General features: G+C 43.7%; 1 protein-coding gene across 2 annotated transcripts in view; it reads left to right on the top strand.

The window, feature by feature from the left end:
- The window catches only part of RIOK1 (RIO kinase 1), a 39,860-nt gene extending 36,501 nt beyond the window's left edge, over window positions 1-3,359 (top strand). For both annotated transcript variants that reach the window (XM_077810667.1, XM_077810666.1), the window contains one exon: window positions 874-3,359. In XM_077810667.1, the coding sequence (XP_077666793.1) occupies window positions 874-881 (8 nt within the window). In that variant the 3' untranslated portion in view covers window positions 882-3,359. The remainder of the gene's footprint in view (window positions 1-873) is intronic.
- Window positions 3,360-21,034: the final 17,675 nt, after the last annotated feature.

The raw sequence follows: 21,034 nt of genomic DNA, 5'->3' as shown, positions 1-21,034 counted from the left end.
CTGAGGAAAACCTTGAGATTTTGTGAATTGGATCCTTGGTATGTGAGAAACTGGAAAGCCATCACATTCTTTGCATGAGAAGTGAGCAGGGAAGCTGGCCCTGAATCAGAGGAATTAGATCTTTCCAGGAGCATGTCTGGACTGGCAGGCCTATCATCCAGAGAGAGTAGGATTATATTTTTCAGTTTTGCTTTGCCTGGGACCAGTCCTACAGAAAGAGACCTTCCGGACACAGTGAAACATTAAATGAGTTGCAAGAGAGTGGAAGAAAATATTGGGAAGTTATCAAGGAGAGACTGCTGCATATTAACATGGATGATGGAGGCACAAATCTTTGTGATTGTAAACAAAAATTTTTACCGTGGCTGGCATATGTATTTCAGTTTTGGGTGTAACCCTTTCATGTGCACAGCTGCACTCCCCATTCCCATAGTTCAGAATGATGGGTAAAGCTTTTGATCTTGCATTCTAGGCTTACTTTGGTTACATAGTATTTATTAAGACTTTCTAACTCCCCCAGAGCTGGGTGTGAGATATACTTCTGGAGGAACTGCCCTCTGGAACCCTGTGATTATAGCAAGTTGTTAGTTTCTCCCTGACAGGTGCAGGCAAGTTGGTTAAAAAATAATTTTAGTAAAATGAAACCTACCTCGTGTCAGCTTGCACACATGGGCCTACACTATGGAGGCTTGTTTTCCTTATCTAAAGGTGGTGGTTTTCCTTTTCTCCCAAAATATGTGATCTATTTGAATTGCAAATGACCTTTTCCCTCTTGCTCTTGCCATTCTGTGTCAGCAGTGGCTGAACACATAAGACATGGAACAATTTAACATCCGTTTAATGCCTCTACATTTTTTTCTCTGTCATCCAAAGCCCCTTGAAGTCAGTATGAGATGGTGGAGGGAAGTCTTTCCATTGACTCCAGTGGACATTGGATTAGGCCCTGTATAAGGTATTGGTGCTGATCCTGAATTCCTTGCACAATCAAAGCTCCCTTTGACTGAAACCTCCAGCATTCTGCACTTCTGATGGAACTGACTGTAGATTTTGATAGCTTCAAAGAAGCAGTGCCAGCCTTCCCAGTGATTCCCTTTCTCCTACATGCCTCTGTGATTTGTAAAATGCACTGCATGGTTCCAGAGCTTGGTAAATAAAAAAATAACTGTCTGTATTTTTCACTGATTGAAATATTTTGTAAGTTTAGGCAAGCTTGTATACAAACTAGGTGCAGACTTCAGGCTCCTGACAAGCAGCCAGGCCTTTGGTGCTGAAGAGGTTAGGTACCACTTCCTTCATCAGCCAGAGGAGTCCCTTTTGAGTAGTGTGAGATAACGCTCTTCCTCAGAGATTTTTGTTTAAAGAAACCTTTCAGTCTCTGAAGTGCTGCACGTATGATTATGTTTGCCCAATAGAAACGGGAGAGTAGAAGTGCTTGGGACACTACCTGTGTGTTTCAGAGAAGTTGTGTCCTACCCATTCAGTTCTGTACAAGTGTGCTGCAGAAACTGGGCATTACTGCAGTGAGCTAACGAAAATCTACATTTGCATATAGGTGCTGGTTATTTTAAATGAAAAAAACAAAACAAAACAACCATTTCCCCCCCTTAAAAACACAGAATCATACCTAGATGCTGATGAAGTCAGTGGGAGTTTGGAGTCACCAAGGAAGGCAAGATCAGGCCCCTAATTTCTCTGCTTGCAAACAAACCACTTTGTAATTAACCTGGTCCTATCAGAATCCATACTGCGTTTTTGAGGAAAGGAGGACAGCATAGCCTCGTGTCCACCACTGCGGCCTGGATCAAACTCCTTCTGTGTAAAATACATAACATACAGCGTTGTGTGTCATCCACCGTTCAGCCACACTCAGCAGCTTTCTGGAGTGTAACAAAAGTGCTTCAGGCACAGGCGTCTCCCAAGCTACATTAATTGCTGAAACTGAAGCTGCTTCCCGAGCGTTCTTGTCCTGTGCCTTGTTCGATGAGCTGGCGCTGCAGCCCTGGCTAACCTGAATGGCTGTAAATGAAGTACTCTGCCTTAAGCGGCACTTGTTTTATGTATAGCATCTGACTTACGAAGACTACACCCAGCAGGCAGCATTGAGAGAGAGAAAGAGGAAAGCTTGATAAATCTACGGGTGGTTGTTTTTCATATTTTCTTTTTATTAGAGATGGACAAAAACCAGATCCTCAAATTCAAACCGCTTTGAAGCACAATTTGAGTCCAAATTCTGCCCAGTGGTTTTATTTTAGTGCCACTCTTGTCACGTGAGAATGGCAGGGAATCAGAGAAAGGATCACTTTCTTCTAAGACAGAACAAGGAGCTTTAGAATAAGAAAATAGTTTTCCTGAAGCTTTCCCCTTGCTCCCCCACCTGCTTCGCTGTACCCACGTTCTAATCGGTGCCAAAAAGTAGAAGAGGACTCTTTTCCAATTATGGTTTGGATGTGTCTGCAATCTCACCAAAAAACAATCCTCATGAGATTTTGGCACAAGATAAACTGGGATTGACCCCATTCAAAATGGCAGCAGTCCTGGGAGGTCAGAGGATCTTATGATCTTAAGGCCATTTTGGGTTGAAATTTTATGAGACCAGCTCATGAGATTGCAGTAATATGGATTTCAGTACCAAATCCAAACTTAATCCCGAGTGTCAGCGAAAAGTAGCAATAATTCTGTGCCAGGAGAGGAAGACATTGGCTAGTCCTTACATATGCATCTCACTTGAATGAGGTGCGTAATGTTCTGCAAGCCCTCTGTGACACATGGCCAGAAAGGGTTAAACAGCCTGCAAAATAAATAACCCTCAAAGACATGTGGGGAGATAATGTTTGTGTTTTTAAATATGTATGAGTAGGGTTGACAATGTAATCAACAGTCCCTGTCTATGATGTATTCTGGTAACTTGGAGGTGAAAAAGCATCCTATCATTTAAATGAATTGTAAACACGGGATATCTCAGTATTCATCTCTCTTTGAAATGTACTGGGAATGGTGGAGGAACAAGCAAATTGCCTTATATTAATTCTATAGCTAAGTACCGGTGATGGACTGCCTTCAAAGTCATCCTAATTACCTTTTAAACTCCAACTTCTCAAAAGACATGAAATTTTATAAAAGATCCTTGGGTCCTGATTCTGTCATCTCAGATCGCTTAGGCTTCATCAGGGGAAGTTTGAGTCGCAAGACTGAGGTCCCAGTTATGCTGGTATGCCCTGAATATGATATTTGGACATTGGACTATAACCTATGAACTATTTCTGAAAGAACTCTTTGCAACTACAAAGGTCACCATCTCTGCTATGAATCTGCACCTCAGTGAATTGAACTCATGTCTGTATGTATATTTATTGATCTCTCTCATTTTTTAATAAATTTTAGTTTCGTTAGTAAGAATTGGCTGTAGTGTGTATTTGGGAAAGATCTGGAATATTCAATAAGCTGGGAGGTAATGTGTCTGATCCTTTGGGATTGGTAGAACCTTTTCTTTTATATGATGGAATAAGATTTACAGAAATTTTCATCGTATTTAATGTGGGTACCTGTATGGAGGCCTGAGGCAGGGGTTCTCAAACTGGGGGTCAGGACCCCTCAGGGGGTCGCGAGGTTATTACATGGGGGTCACAAGCTGCCAGCCTCCACCCCAAACCCTGCTTCGTCTCCAGCATTTATAATGGTGTTAAATATATTAAAAAGTGTTTTTACTTAATAAGGGGGGGGGGTCTCACTCAGAAGCTTGCTATGTGAAAGGGGTCACCAGTACAAAAGTCTGAGAACCACTGCTTTAAGGGAACTGTGTTGTTTGGACTTCTAAGTACCCAGTAAGGTAATAAAGAAGCTGTTTTATGCTGGCTTGGTAAATCTAAGTATTGGAATATCCACCAGCTTTATGGGGAATGTCTGCCCCATTTTTTGCAGTTCACTCTAATTGAGTGATCACACTAGGCTCCCCACTAGGACCTGGTCACACCCTCCCTCCCATTAATTCCTCAAGTTCTATGGAAAATGAAACCATCAAGGGGACCCAGGATCCTCCTTTCAGAGTGGGCTCATCCGCTGTGGTTCTCACACCTCCTCCATCTTGCTTTCAATCTTCCCAGACTACTTCTTTCAGAGAGACTGAGCAGGATGCCCATTACTTCAATGGAGCTGTACTTACCTACGCCAGAGCCGAACTGGGTCTTGTGTCCTTTTATTCTGGAGCAGAGTGGAGCAAAGTCACATCCTGCCGACCACAATCATATAGTAGTTTAAAAGTGACAATCAAAGGTATCTACAGAAGCAGAGGACAATATGGGGGCTAAAAATATTTTCCTGGTTTGAAAGACTGGTAATTTAAAGACAATCCCTAACTTTTTACTCAGTAAAAAAATACTTATCTCAGTAGGAATTATATCACTAAGGGAGGGGAAAAAAACCCATAGTCAAAGAGGTTTCTGACCATACCTCCCTCCAGAGGGCCTGGAGAGACTATGATAGAGACTATTCCACTGTTAACAATAATGAGATAGGGAGGGAGCCCGTGCGTTCCAGCAGGAAGCACTTACTCCAGGTACCAATTAGCCATGCTTTTTCCATAAGGCTCTGTGAAACCACAGCTGCCAGTTTTGTTGCACGTGGTTCAAGTGTGAGTTCATAACAAACACAAACAATGGGCCCACCTTCTTTCATAAATGCCATGCTGTTTAGTATTATTTGCATTAGGGTAGTACCTAGAGGTGCCAACCAAGATCAGGAGCTCAGTGTGCTAGTGTGACATTACCCAGGGTACAATCTGGACTATTGAACAGCTGTGTAACCCTAGTTCTCCAACCTGGGGTGCCTTGTACACTGTTTCACTGTGACAGCAACCACTCCTGTTCTTCTCACACACAGCCTCCAGCATGTAAATCACTCCCAGCTATACTGTATGAGTGTTATGGCCAGCCACTTCTGAATTACACTGCAGGGCACCACCAGCAAATTCCCACTCCCAGACTTGTCCCCAAAAACGTGTCTTGTACTGCCCAGCTCTCTCCTTCTGGACAGTACAAGCTCATATAAAGTCTGTCATTTTATTAACAGAAAATGATATTCACAGATCCTATTATTTCAAATGAAGTTTCCTAAACATTTCAGTCTAAACACACTGGTTTAGGTCAAACAAATTTATTAATTACAGAAAGAGAGATTTTAACTGATTACAAGTAATGAGGCATAAAAATCAGAATTGGTTACAAGAAAATATAAAAGTAGAACACAACTAATACTTCACTTAACAAGCTAAGTGAATTCAAAGCAAAAATCTCTCACCACATTGTTCAGCAATCTTACTGGCTGAATCTCTTTCAGACAGGATCCCTCCTCAGTTCAAAGCTGTCTCTTTTCTTCAGGTGTTGTGGTTGCTGTGGATAGAGAGAAAGGGAGGGATGTTTTGGGGTGTCTGTTCTGCTTTTGTATAGTTCTCTTTTGAGAATCATTTCCAGCTGAGGTTCAGAAGACACAAAGTCCATGTGGATGGGAACCTCAAGCTGTTTTTTGTGTAAATGTAGATTTCTTGCTCACACTCTCTTTCCTGCCAAAGAATGGCCACTTAACCAGGTGATAACTCATTTGATTTTGTTGACACCTGGCTGAGGTGTCAGTTTGCCTTTTGTCTCTGAGGAACTGGTTTGTGGCTGCTTTTCTGAACTTGGAACATGTCTCAGTAATGTAATAGAATCATAGGACTGGAAGGGACCTCGAGAGGTCATCTAATTTAGTCCCCTGCACTCACAGCAGGACTAAGTATTATCTAGACCATCCCTGACAGGTGTTTGTCTGAACTGCTCTAAAAATCTCCAGTGATGCAGTTTCCAAAACCTCCCTAGGCAATTTATTTCAGTGCTTAACTACCCTGACAGGAAGTTTTTTCTCACGTCCAACGCCCTCGCTGCAATTTAAGCCCATTGCTTCTTGTCCTATCCTCAGAGGTTAATGAGAACACTTTACCTATCTCCTCCTTGTAATAACCTTTTATGTACTTGAAAACTGTTATCCTGTCCCCTCTCAGTCTTCTTGTCTCCAGAGTAAACAAACACAATTTTTTCAATCTTCTCTCATACGTCATGTTTTCTAGATCTTTAATCATTTTTGTTGTTCTGCTCGGGACTCTCTCTAATTTATCCACATCTTTCCTGAAATGTGGGGCACAGAACTGGACACAATAATCCAGTTAGACCTAATCATCCTGGAGTAGAGTAGAAGCATTACTTCTTGTATCTTGCTTACAACACTCCTGATGTTTGGGTTATTTGCAACTGTGTTACACTGTTGACTCATATTTGGCTTGTGGTCCACTATAACCCCCAGATCCCTTTCTGCAGTACTCCTTCCTAGGCAGTCATTTCCCACTTTGTATGTGTGCAACTAATTGTTCCTTCCTAAATGGAGTACTTTGCATTTGTCCTCATTGAATTTCATCCTATTTACTTCATACCATTTCTCCAGTTTTTCCAGATCATTTTGAATTTTAATCCTATCCTCCAAAGCACTTGCAACCCCTCCAAGCTTGGTATCATCCGCAAACTTTAGAAGTGTACTCTCTATACCATTATCTAAATCATGGATGAAGATATTGAACAGAACTAGACCCAGAACTGATCCCTGTGGGACCCCACTCATTATGCCCTTCCAGCATGACTGTGAACCACTGATAACTACTCTCTGGGAACTATTTTTCAATCAGTTATGCACCCTTATAGTAGTTCCATCTAGGTTGTATTTCCCTAGTTTGTTTATAAGAAGGTCATGCAAGACAGTATCAAAAGCCTTACTGAAGTCAAGCTATAGCACATCTACCACTTCTCCACATCTACAAGGCTTGTTACTCTGCCAAAGAAAGCTATCAGGTTGGTTTTCCATGATTTGTTCTTGACAAATCCATGCTGACTGTTATAGCACCTTATTATCTTCTAGGTGTTTGCAAATTGATCACTTAATTATTTGCTCCATTACCTTTCTGGGTACAGAAGTTAATCTGATTGGTCTGTAACTCCCAAGGTTGTCCTTATTTCCCTTTTGATAGATTGGTACTATATTTGCCCTTTCCCCAGTCCTCTTGAATCTTTCCCCTCTTCCATAACTTTTTGAAGATAATTGTTAATGGCTCAGATATCTCCTCAGTCAGCTCCTTCAGTATTCTAGGATGTATTTCATTAGGCTCTGGTGACTTGGAGACATCTAACTTGTTTAAGTAATTTTTAACTTGTTCTTTCCCTATTTTAGCCTCTGATCATTTTCACCGATATTCACTGTGTTAGACATCCAATCACTACTAACCTTTTTGGTGAAAACTGAAACAAAAAAGTCATTTAGCACATCTGCCATTTCCACATTTTCTGTTATTGTTTTCTCCCAGTCATTGAGTAATGGGCCTACCCTGCCCTTGGTCTTCTTTTTGCTTCTAATGTATTTGTAGAATATTTTCTTGTAACCCTTTATATGTCTAGCTAGTTTAATCCGGTTTTGTGCCTTGGCCTTCTTTCTAATTTTGTCCCTACATACTTGTGTTGTTTATATTCATCCTTTGTAATTTGACTTACTTTCCACTTTTTGTAGGACTCTTTTTTGAGTTTCAGATCATTGAGGATCTGGTTAAGCCAGGGTGGTCTCTTGCCATACTTCCTATCTTTCCTACGCAGTGGGATAGTTTGCTCTTGTGCCCTTAATAATGTCTCTTTGAAAAACTGCCAACTCTCTTGAACTGTTTTTCTCCTTAGACTTGCTTCCCATGGGACCTTAACCCACCAACTCCCCAAATTTGCTGAAGTCTGCCTTCTTGAAATCCATTATCTTTATTGTGCTGTTTTCCCTCCTACCATTCCTTAGAATCATGAACTCTATCATTTCATGATCACTTTCACCTAAGATGCCTTCCACTTTCAAATTCTCAACCAGTTCCTCCCTATTTATCAAAATCAAATCTAAAACAGTCTCCTTCCTGGCATACAGTAATCCCCTACTCTCATACAGTAGAATCTTATAACTTTACATATAATGTTGCCATTATTCCAGGACAATAATGGTCAGCAAATTATGAGTTCTCGAACAATACCTCACAAGGGATACTTTGTACAAAATTTATCATGGTCTTGTAAAAGGGGTGAACATAGGGGTACAGACTGTCACAGTTAGGCACTGTACATACATGAGACAGTCCCTGCGCTGAAGAGTTTACAATCTAAACAGAGAGGAGAAGAGAAGAATTATTATCCCCTGTGACAGGGTCGGGCCAGATGGCTATAGGAGAATAACAGAAGGCAGATATATTAGCCCCAGGTTAAATAGGTCCCTTTTTCCTGGGTAAGGTAACAGGGAACGTTCCAGAACAATCAGGAACCTTCTGGAGACAATTAAGACAGGCTGATTAGAACACCTGCAGCCAGTCAAGAAGCTGCTAGAATCAATTAAGGTGTGCTAATCAGGGCACTTGGGTTTAAAAAGGAGCTCACTTCAGTTTGTGGTGTGCGTGTGAGGAGTTGGGAGCAAGAGGTACTAGGAGCTGAGAGTGAGAATGTGTACCGTTGGAGGACTGAGGAGTACAAGCATTATCAGACACCAGGAGGAAGGTCTTGTGGTGAGGATAAAGAAGGTGTTGGGAGGAGGCCATAGGGAAGTAGCCCAGGGAGCTGTAGCTGTCGCACAGCTGTTCCAGGAGGCACTCTAGACAGCTGCATTCCACAGGATCCTGGAACCCAGAGTAGAGCGTGGGCCCGGGTTCCCACCAAACCTCTCAACTTCTGGTCAAACACAGGAGGAGTTGACCTGGACTATGGGTTCACAAAAACAGCCAAACTGAGGGCTACCGTGAAGCTCCAAGGCGAGCAAATCCACCAATAAGCGCAAGACCCTCCAAGGTAGAGGAGGAACTTTGTCACACCCCATTATACACACATATTCTGGGTTCAAGTGTGTAGCTATTCATCTGGGGCCCAAGGGCCATTGAAGGGCCAATGCACCTCATAGGAGGCACTTAGCACCTTCCCGGATTAAGTTGCTAGACAAGAAGGTGTATGAAGGAATTGAGGATTAATTATATAGGGCCCAATCCTACAAGGTGCTGAACATCTGTTGTGAGGTTCTGATTGCCTTTTAACTCCATCTGAAGAAAAGTTGGAATTGATGGTGCTCAGCTCTTTGCTGCATTGGGCCCAAAGAAAGTGGTGTATTATAATGGTCTCTACTAAGACTGCTACAGTTGATGGTCAGTTTCTATTTCTATCACAAACTTCAGTTTTTAGAATTACCACTTGATCATCTGTGGTCAGGAAAGGCAGTCAGCAAAGAGGGGATGAGTTGGATTTACTTGTATCCTGTTGTGGAAGAATTGGCTTTAAAATAGAAGATTTTTTCCCAAAACCTGATCTGATATTGTGAGTTTTGTGGATGAGACCAAATCAAATTCCAACCCCCCCAGGGTTTGCCCATCCCTCCTACATACTGTATAGAATTTTGATGATAATAATGGGCTCTTGAATACTACTGTTGGACTTGGTAAAATGGAATAGAATCTATACTGTAACTCACCAGAGGCAGAATCTTTCATTAACCATTAAAATGCAGCCATTTCTGGGGTCGAACATGGTGCACATTTTTACTCAGAACAGTCAACCACATAATAGTTTAGGACAAGTGATAAATAATGTATCCATTCAAGAACTTAAATGTACGGAACTACAGCTGAAATGTAGCCAGGACAATTGACCAAACAAAACTCACCTAGTCATTATATTGACCACTTAGTTTTCATAGTGTTTCCCTTCTTACTTCTGTTTGTAGTTTGTTAGTCTTTTTAGATGGCTTCAGGGCAAGGACTGTGTCTGTATAATGCCTAGCACATTTTGGGTGTTCTTGCAATGTAAATAATAACCAATAATAATTTTATTTTTATAGCATATCCTTTGTAGCCAAAACACACAGATAGCTACACAATAGAATACTAACCAAATGCAATAAAATAAAAACACCACAAAATAACACCCAATTAAAATATATACCCTTATTAGCCTGGTCCTCAGCTGGTGTAATTAGTGTTGATCCACTGAAGTCACCAGCTGAGGATCTGACTTATAAGATTAGGAGCAAATAAGGACATCCAGTTTAAAAAGGGAAAGGCACTGAAAGAGATGATCATAAGTATAGGACTGAGTGTCATTGTACCAACACCTTGGCAATAAAAAGTTTTGAGGGGAGGCACCAAATGAGATTGATTTTATGGGGAGCAAATTCCATGCAGCAAGACTCACGACAGCAACAGCATGATTACCTGTTGACATTGGACATCTGCGTGGAAACCCTAAACAGCAGGCAGTTTGTAAGTGTAGCTACTCAGCAATATGGAGGGTGGACATGAGATGATCATGCTTGCCCAAACCAGTGAGCAATTCTGCTGTAAGAACTGACCAGCCCTACTCAGCACTTCAAGGAAAGGGAATTACAGTAGATTCCACTTAATAGAAATCCCAGTATTAACAACTTTTGCTTAATAAAAACATTTTGCTGGGAACCAATTCCACCCCACTGGCTTTAATATTAATGAGATTCTGACATTGACAACATACATGTCGCTTACTAACACCTTTTGGGGGAAGAAATCCCCCAACTGCAGTCAGGTTTGCAGGGCTGCAGCCATGGCATGGAAGGAAGCACTGGGGCTGCATGGTACTTCTCCCTGTGCTCTCTGGGCTGTGTCCTGCCCTGGCACCAGGGGGTAAGCTCAGTACGTCCCCGTGCTTCCTTCCCTGACTGCAGCCCCACAAACATGCCTTCTGCTTATTGGTAACTTCTGGATAATGGCACCTTTTTGCTGGGAACTGAGAGGTTGCTAATAAGTGGAATCCACTGTACAGTAATCAAGACTCTTGGGCACAAGGGTATGCGCTGCTGCCCCAAGGTCATTGTGAATTAATAGTAGTGCAATACAAATTACACCCTACCCCTTTGAAAACTCCACTTTCTTTCACGTTGAACATATGGCCTTCCATGTGGAAAGGACAGTCCACTGTGACATCAGGGAATGATGTAAACAGAAATGGGGACTGGCTTGAAGCATCTATATATAATAACAGTTATAAAACTATTGATAATGTTATTTCCCCTCACTCCTGACAGCTATTTCTTAGTGAGAAAAACTGGATTTGTCACTGAAACTCTGATGCCCTTGGTGTCCTGTCTGTACTTCAGATATCATTTTCTCGAGCACGGTGTCCTGACTCAGAAGCTTGACTGGATTATGGAATGTGCAGTTCTTTTATCTCATCTTCTGACTTCTCTGTGTTTATGTGGGGGGAAGGGGCTGAGGCTGGAGAAAGAGAGATAAAGCAGGTTTGTTTATGGGTGAATCGAAGGCAACTCCACTGGAGAGTTTTATTTTAAACTGATGGAAATATTACTCACTGGGACTGCAGCTGCTCCCACTGATTGCTGGAAGGGGCCTGGGTTTCTCAGGGTATTGCCAAACTGGGATATCCAATGATGAGCTCTATATAGAGCTCAGTCAGTGGCAGGTATAATTACAGGGTTATTAATCAGCATGCAGGCGGCAGAAGGACTCTTCATTATTTGAGATTGGACACAGCATTACCACAATGGTAATAATCATTTTAGTTGGCTTTTGGGATTTGTATTAGCAACTACATAACCAGAGCATTCATGGGTAAGTTACCAAGTGTGTATTAGCATCTTCAGCAAACAACAAAGTCATAATGTTAGTACCATATTCTAGGAGAATACTGAGCTGCAATCAGCATAGTACAATGTGGGAAAATTATGGGCCGGGCTTTTACAGTTAGTTGGATTCAGTTGCTCACATATATATACGCATATGCCAAGTTTATGTGCACAATAGTCTCTTTTGTTCGTGCAAATCAGGTATTTATGCTGGGCTGGAAAAAGGAAGATTGGCTTTGTGATTACAGCAGTGGGCTTGGATTTAGGAGGTCTAGGTTCAAGTCCTGGATCTACCACAGACTGTGTGATCTTGGGCAAGTAATTTCTCCCTCAGTTCCTCATCTGTAAAAATGAAGGTAGTAATGTTTCCTTTCTTCCACCCGGCATCTCTCTTCCCTATTTAGCTTGTAAAGTCTTTAGAATAGGAAGTGTGGTCTTTTACTATTGTACATACAGCGCCTAGCACAATGGGGCCATGATCCCAGTTTTGGCCTATAGGGACTACTGGAATACAAATAATTAATAATAATGTTTCCCCCAGATTTGCTTTGAAATCATTAAGCTGGTAAATTTGTCACAACCTTTGCAGAAGCTGTGGATTCCATCATTTTCCATTTTTTTTAGTCCCGTTACTTTTTTTTTTTTTTTTTTTAATGGTGTAGAGCTCAGTTGGGGTCCTAAAAGTGCCACAGATGGCTCCCTCCTTGGGCGCTATTCTGCTGGCAGAAGTGGAGGACAACGCTAAGGCTGCAAGTACCTCATACTGTGGGATAAAGATAAGGTATTTTGCAAGTTCTTCTTTGCAGGCAGGCGGAGATGAGCCCCTTCCATTTCAACTCCCCCTTCAGATAGTGGGAAAAAGTTCAGATCACCACAGGGTGCGAACACATTCTGATTTGCTGCCTGGGCACTGACCAGTTTTCTAAACCTACATTTTTCAAAGTGTTGCACTAATTTTTGCTGCATAACTCTCAATGGCAGATGCTGGGTGCTCAGCATCTCTGAAAACCATGCCATTTATTTAGGGGCCTAAATATGGATTTAGGAGCCTGACTTTTGGCATCAAAGTTTTAAAAGGTTGGCCCTAACCTCTTTGTGCCTCACTTACCCCAGCTATAACCTTGGGTGTAAACACAGCTTCCCTGAAGGATGTCATATATACACTTCTTGGAACTATTATTTTTTTGTTTTCTGACAGTGCTTAGAGGCCTCAAGTGAGATTGGTGCACCGTTGTGGTCATTGCTGTAGAAACACACAGCAAGAGACAGTCCCTGCCACAAAGTGCTTATAGTCTAAATAGACAAGCCAGACCAAAGGTGGGCAAACTACGGCCCGCGGGCCACATCCGGCCCGCAGGACCATCCTGCCCAGCCCTTGAGCTCCTGGTGGGGGAGGCTAGCCCCCGGCCCCGCCGCTGCTGTCGCCCTCCCCAACCCTTGCTGTCCCCCCTCCCCTGCAGCCATGCCACCACACGGGCAGCAGGGGTGCGAGCTCCTGCCGCTCTGATTGGCATGGTAAGGGGGCGGCGGTGGCGCACGCGGGGGTGGGGGGGTTGGGTGGGGATCCCGGGGGGCAGTCAGGGGACAGGGAGCGGTTGGATGGGGTGGAGGTTCTGGGGCAGTTGGGGATGGGGAATAGGGGGGTTGGATGGGAGTCCCAGGGGGCCTGTCAGACGGCCCCCCAACTTGAAGCAAATACTCACCAGCAACCACACAACAAAATCACTTACCCAGGAACCTATCCTTGCAACAAAGCCCTTTGCCAACTGTGTCCACATATCTATTCAGGGGACACCATCATCGGGCCTAATCACATCAGCTACACTATCAGAGGCTCATTCACCTGCACATCTACCAATGTGATATATGTCGGCAATGCCCCTCTGCCATGTACGTTGGCCAAACAGGACAGTCTCTACATAAAAGAATAAATGGACACAAATCAGAAGTTAAGAATTATTCATAAACCACTCGGAGAACACTTCAATCTCTCTGGTCACTCGATTACAGACCTAAAAGTGGCAATATTACAACAAAAAAACTTCAAAAACAGACTCCAACAAGAGACTGCTGAATTGGAATTAATTTGCAAACTGGACACCATTAACTTAGGCTTGAATAAAGACTGGGAGTGGATGCGTCATTACACAAAGTAAAACTATTTCCCCATGTTTATTTTTTTCCCCCTACTGTTCCTCACACGTTCTTGTCAACTGCTGGAAATGGCCCACCTTGATTATTACTACAAAAGGTTTTTTTCCTCTCCGGCTGGTAATAGCTCACCTTACCTGATCACTCTCATTACAGTTTGTATGGTAACACCCATTGTTTCATGTTCTCTGTCTATAAAATCCCCCTACTATATTTTCCACTGCATGCATCCGATGAAGTGAGCTGTAGCTCATGAAAGTTGTGCTCAAATAAATTGGTTAGTCTCTAAGGTGCCACAAGTCCTCCTTTTCTTTTTGCGGATACAGACTAACACGGCTGCTACTCTGAATCCTACAAATATGAGAAAACAAGTAGTGATGGCGGTATAAGGACAACTGATGATACAGGGTGGGGTGGGGGATCCTGAGGAGCACAAAGAGCATGGATAAGGTGGACAGCTGGAAATGTATTCCTGCGGTGGATGTCAGGGAGATATCCCAGGCCACTCACACCAAATCTTTTCTTTCCTTCTTCTGTCCTCAAAGGCATCATCTGCCTGGATTCCTGAAATCTGTACTGAGAATTGTCTGTGTTGGAGGTTCCTCCAGGACACAGTGATTCCTTTGTCTATAACGAGCATGGGCCACCCGTCTCTGCTGTGCTACAAGCACGCATCGTGTTATTTACTAGGACACAGGCAATGTTCCTTCTCATTTTAGACCGGCTGTGTGCGCAAAAAATTTCTTCTGTGCAAATTTTTGTGCGAGCACGGTTTGGGCTCTGTGTGCGCGTGTGCACGCACAGCTTAGAGGGAACAGTGGACACAGGTTGTCAACAGGTAAGTAGCTTGTGATTCCCTTGATGTCCCTTGAGTCTTCTTTTGACGCTGAGCATGTTCATCTCCCTGCAGGTCTGTGATGCATAACTGAAAGCAGGGAGGCTTTCCTTTGCTCACCACTGAGTCATTCTCTTGTCCCATACACATACTGCAAGGGGATGATTGCTTGTAGTAACCCAGTTCAGTCAAATACCTGCTTTCCTTTTCTTTCTTTCTTTCCTGGCCTTGCCCCGTTTTCTGTGGTACTGCATCATCTAAAGTTTCTAAATGCATCCCTGGCACACCGCTTCTGCTTGCTATCTGCATGCAGGAGGTGGTGGGGACTTTCTGTCTCTCGATCGGTCTTACAGCTAGTCCATTAAAATCTACTTACTTTAATATCACAGTCACACCATTCCGGGGACAGGGTTTCCATTTGTCTGAGTTTCTCTGAGTGAAATCATTCCTTTAAAAAGTCGGAATGCACTGTGAACCCCCAAGTCTTGTTTTTGGCTTTTAAAACATTGTCCATAACCCTCTGCCTTCTCAATGGAGTCTGGCTATCAGCACCACCTCTGGTGGCCGATTGTCTGCATTATTAGGTACAAGTATTGCTCACAAATGTATCTCATTGTACTAGTGTAGATGTATTTTACACCAGAACAATCCTACTTTGTTTGATTGTCAAGCCAGGGAGTCATGTACAGTTTTCAAAGGTGGTGAACACATAGGAGGAGATCATGGGTGTGAATGGGGAATGGCAAGTATTTTTTTCCATTCTTTTGCAATACAGTGGTGGGGCTGCTACTCTGTCATGTGATGGAGAGGGGAGGGAATGCAGATATTTTCTTTAGTTTGGAATGAAGAAGGAAGGTTTACCCCTAGCTGAGGGAAGCTCTGTTTTCTCCAAGCGACTTGCATCCTGGCCTTTTATATAATCACAGTCTAGTAGCCCCTATAAAAATATTACCTTGTGTTTTCTGTTTGGCTAATTGCTAATTACCTTAAATGTATCACTTCTAGAACAAGAGCGAGCAAGCAACCACCCACAGTGCATGTTGCTACCTGCGCTGGCAAGTGGAGGATTTTCGTTTTATCAAGGGCAGGGATAGGGAAGGGTGGAAGCTGCCTGCCTTCCACACCCAGTGCTAACTGGTGAGAAAGCAAGCCGCGTCGGAGCTGAAAGCTGTGCAAAAGACATTAGAGGGGAACTTGCTGCTCCTCACCCAGGAGAAAGGCGTGTCCCTTTAAAGGCTCTGCTCCGGTGTAACTTTGAAAAGAATACATGGGAGCTGGCTTGCCCAGAAGGTATTTCGCTTACACATGGGTATGGCTTATCGAGAATGATCAGAGCTCTCAGGACAGCTACATTCAATCCTGAGACTGAGATTGACTGCTGACTGAGCACTTGGCAATCCGTCTTGGTCTGAAAGGGCTTCTCACAGTGAAATGGCTTGGGAAGAGCTCAGTTTCAATGTAGCAGCCTCAGAGCAAACAGAGACTTGCAGCTGCAGCGAGCTATCTGTTTTCAGTGTACCGTGTGGTTCCTTCAGAGCCACCCAGCCATGGAATTTGAAGGATTCAGGCTTCTCTGGATTGCTGGGCTGGCGACTTTTTTGTTGTATTTCAGGTAGTTTCAAAGTAGCAAATACAAAAAGAGGGACAATTGTTCTTTTCTTCCTCTTGAAACAGAAATTATTTTGAATTCTGTAGTGCACTCTCACAGACAGCCTTGAACTGAGCTCTGAAGCCCATGGCACTGGCTGTGGTGGGAGACAGGTTACTCGTCTACATGAACAGCTAGACTGGGCTTGGATGGCAATTCCTAGGTTCCTCTGTATGCTGGATCTAATCGCCATGCCTCAGCTTGCTTTCCCCTCTTTGCATTTTAGCCTTTTCCCACCTGTATTCTTGGCTGGGCCCGTCACAGCTGTTTCTCACAAGTGCTGGATTGCTCTGAAGTAGCATCACTCCAAAAATAACATCACCAAGAAAGACGCATTGAGCCCAGCGTACAGAGATACATGTACACATGACAAGCTAAGAAAGAAACCAATAACAAATGCACAATGCCTACTAATACTGATTCTAACACTAACTGGACAGTACAGTGGAGCAAACCACCACTGGTGTAGCTCCCTTGATTTCAGCAGAGTCACACTAGGGATGAATTTGGCCCAGAAGTCTTAAACTCTCTTTTTCTGATCAGCTCTGTGGACGCTCTGGTAACTATGAGCCAGAGCTCTGGACAGAGGGTAGTGCACAGTTGCTTCACCCCAGGCAGAGCATCCGGAGGCATGTGTCTCAGAGAGGTGCAGCAGTATCTCCTGGAATTCCCAACCATGCAGGAGAAATCTGCCTGCTGATGCACCCATTTTGTGTGACGGGGGGCACAGTATGTGCTCCCTTGTCTGACCAGCCAGCTCTGCTGGGTGGTGTGGAGGGAGCTTAGGGCCTGGGCCTCACCTCCTCCTCACCCTTTTTTGGTTGGCTAGCACCACTTCAGGAGATTGAGCATGGATTGTAGCTGTGGCCATTCAATCTGCAAGATGTTCAAGGGAGGAATTTTCTTGTGCTCTCCACCTCCCTTGTGCATCAGTGTAGGAGATAGCAAGGACCAGATTGTGGCTGTTTTTGTCCACATCTTCAGCTGTCATCAGTTACTGAACCAACAGACCTTTAATAATAAGTGCTCTCTAGATGTTTTGACTCACTCAATTCAATAGTCCTTCCCCTTCTTGGGAGACACAACAGTTGATAAAATTCCAGCCTGTCTGGGTGAAATCCAGCTGTCCAGCTGACTCCAGACAATACCTGGAGGACAAGCCGTCCAAGGCACCAGGAAATTGGCCTGGCACTTGACTGCTTCTGAAAAATGTAATCCAGAATTAATTGCAGGAAAATGTCTACCAGTGTGCTCCTCACACCAGCACTCAGAAATGAACAAATCCTCACCTCCCAGAGACATGTGAGAATTATTGTGCTCAGTCAATGAATTGTCCACACCTCATTTAGAAGCTAAACAGCAACAGTGTTCTGCCTACCATTGCACAATTGTCAAACGATGTGGACTAGACTGTGTCTTTAATGCACTACTCTGCAATCGCGGATGCAGAGGCTCCATATTGCAGTAGGAACACCAGGGGATTTCTGGGTAACTCCATGGCCATGCCCTCATCTCATTCCCTCCTCCTTTGAGACGGCAAGCACCTCTGCTGGAGCTAGCTTTGTGCTGTGCTGGTGCTCTCACAGATATTGTAGCTGGCCAGGATTGCAAGGGGAGGGGAAGAAGGCTCCTTGCGCACAGTCATGCAGAGTCAGCCGCTATATGGCCCTCAATATAAAGCAGCCCGTAATGTCCAGACACCTGAATGTTTGTCAGTTGAGACACCGCACCTGTGTCTGTAAATGCCCATGGAAGCCTAGGCCCAAATATTTTTAAGGGGCAAATTTTTAATAGTGAAGGTTATTAACTATTGAAACAGCTTACTAAGGGATATGGTAGATTCCCCATCACTTGAAGTTTTAAAATTGAGACTGGACGTCTTCCTAAAAAATGCATTTTAGCTCTACCAGAAGTTATGGGCTTGATGCAGGAATTGCTGGGTGAGATTCTGTGCCCTGTATTATGCAGGAGGTCTGACTGGATTACCATAATGGTCTCTTCTGGCTTTAAAATCTGTGACTCCATGAATATGGCCAGCTATTGTTTGAACATGTGCAGGATGGAGTATTATTTAAAAAGCTCTCCCTCTGTTACACCCAGCTCAGCCTGACATGTGGAGGAGTTCAAATCACTTCTGTAGCTCCTCTGATAGGCAGTGATTTGCTGACCCTTGGGAAAGCAACACATGGATCTTTATTGATGAAAGGATGGGGGTTTTAGGGGAAGATCCTTAGCTGATGTAAACTAGTATGCTCCCACTGAAGCCAATGTTGCTATGCTCATTTTATACCAGTGGGGGATCTAGCCTTTAGTTTCCCAGTTCCTCCTGGATAGCTCTTATTTTTATCACTCTCCAGGTACAGAAAGTTCATTGTGGCAAAGGCAGCCACCTCTCCATCACAAGCACAGCAACTATGTTAGCCATATTCTGACTCCACAGGTAATTTCTGTCCCAGGATTTAACAATACCAGAGGCTGCCTATTGTGCTAAATTGGGTTATGATTTGTAACTCTGATTGTCTCCAGGGAACGGAGCCCGCAAAACTAATTTTTCACATGTGGTTTATAGTTATTAGAGTTTGAGACTTGATCCCCAGAAGTGCAACACAGTCCATTAACACTGGGGGACAAATGTATCCAAAGGTTTGGGTTTGTTCGTAAAGATTCAAACAGGATGGACATTTACTCACAGTTGTTCCTTGATCCCTAGTAATTGTCTGAAGTGAGATTTACATACTTACAGAAGCATTACCAGAAATGTTAGTAAACTTTCCAGAAACTGTTGGGTTGTTGTTTTTTAATCTTGTAGGGTGACAGAGTACTATTAGATAAAAAAAGAATACACAGTAAGTAGAGCCACTAGAAGTGGAAGGTGTCTGGAACATTCAGAGATCTGGATCCTAATGTGTGTCTCTCCTTATGAGAAAGTGACAGAATATATAACCTTAGAAACAGTCCTTATTTACTGAAGGAAAGAGAAAAGAGAGAGGGGCAGAGTTCTGCACTCTTCTAAGACACAGCACAGCTGGCCCAGCCCAAGGGGAGGGAGGCAAAGGCGGGTTTATGATACTTTTATGCCACCTGGGTTCTGCCTGTACCAGGAAACAATTTGTCCTCTGGCATAAGCCAGAGCATCTCCAGAGGCTGCTCTAAATTATGGAATTCTTACCCAGGCTTCCCACTGGCTGCTCTGCAGTCCAGGATCGTCCATAGCACTCAGATGGAGAGACATCTATAGGCAACAGTGTGGGGATGGGAGGGGAGAAACAGCCCCCTCCCAATTTTTGCAAGTAATATATTCTTTATTAGTTACATTTATGAATCAGTATCCCTTGCCCCAAGTTGTATATTAAAATAAATCAAGTTGTACTCGCTTCCCCAATGACACAAATAATTTAAAAGTGTTCATTTCCCTCCAAAGTCTGCTGTGAAATTGATAGGGTAGACAGAGCATAAAGCACACGTTGGATCAATCATTTTCATTAATCAATCCCCCATGCCATGTTTCTCATGAATGTGCTAAGTTTGAGTTCTTTAACTAAAGACTTCTTACAACTGTATCGGTTTTAGAACTTGCAATAGACTCTAAAGATAAATAAGAAAAGTGCAGAAACCAAAGCAGAGATGGCTATATGACAGTGTGTACAGAGTTTAAATGAACAGACTTGTGCGCCTCTCTCTTTTGGGCACTTTGGCAATCCCACCCTTTCCCAGTGAGATGGGATCTAAGTTGCAGCGGGCAACATGAAGTTCCCTGAGCATTTCCAGATCTTCAGTGAGTAGAACATGCTGAAAGTTGAGGAGAGGAGGTGGTGTGCCTCCCTCTGCTAGGATCAGTGGTTTGCATTCTGGAGGGGCAGGGAGGTTTCAGTAGTGCAGCAGGAAGGAGGGAATGGGGGCAGCTATAGAACTTGGACACCTGCTAATCCAGTGCCTGAATGGGATGGATCCCTTGAGGGTAGCTGATCTATTGAGCTCCTGCCTATCCCAGATGCCCCCCCAGGCACAAAAAGTGGGTTCTGATTTTAACTTGCCCCTGATCCTGTCACCAGTTAGGAAGGAACAAGGATGTTATCTGAACCTGACTGTCACAAACCCATCACATGCATAGCCATGACTGAGGGGGGAGTCCTCAATGCTGTCTGTTTCAGGAGTGAAACAGCAGAGAAGCTCAGCCACCTTACCAAGGTAACTTCCAGAGCTGGGGAACTGCTGAGAGGAGACAGTTGTTGAACCAAAACAAGGAAAATGTATTTTCCGTCTGTCATTTCCTTCTTGCAGAATCCCATGTTTCCAAGGGGATCCCCTCCTCCTCCCTGCATGATCTCCCATGGTCCCATCCTCTTTCCTGTGTGACCCCGTGTGGTCCTGTCCTCTTCCTGGCATGCTCATGTGTCCCCATCCCCTGCATGATCCCATGTAGCCCTGTCCTCTTTTTCTGGGAGATCCCCTCCTCCACACTGTGAGATCCCATATTGTCCCAGTCATCTTCCTGAATAAAGTTACAGTAGCGTCCCCAGACCGACCTGCCTGTGTTGATGTCTGGGGACAAAATGGTATGGGGCTGCTAGCCAAGAACTCATTTGCTGACACCATACCACTGTTGTCAGAGACAAGAGCAGCTCCTGATCTACCCAGCCACCCCCTGTCATTTCAAAGATTACCAGTTTCAGAATAAAAAATGCAAGTGTTTAGAGAAGCCAGGTTCTCCA

Source organism: Eretmochelys imbricata, chromosome 2 (genome assembly GCF_965152235.1).
Source record: "Eretmochelys imbricata isolate rEreImb1 chromosome 2, rEreImb1.hap1, whole genome shotgun sequence".
NCBI lineage: Eukaryota > Metazoa > Chordata > Testudines > Cheloniidae > Eretmochelys > Eretmochelys imbricata.
This window is presented reverse-complemented; position numbering and strand designations above follow the sequence as displayed.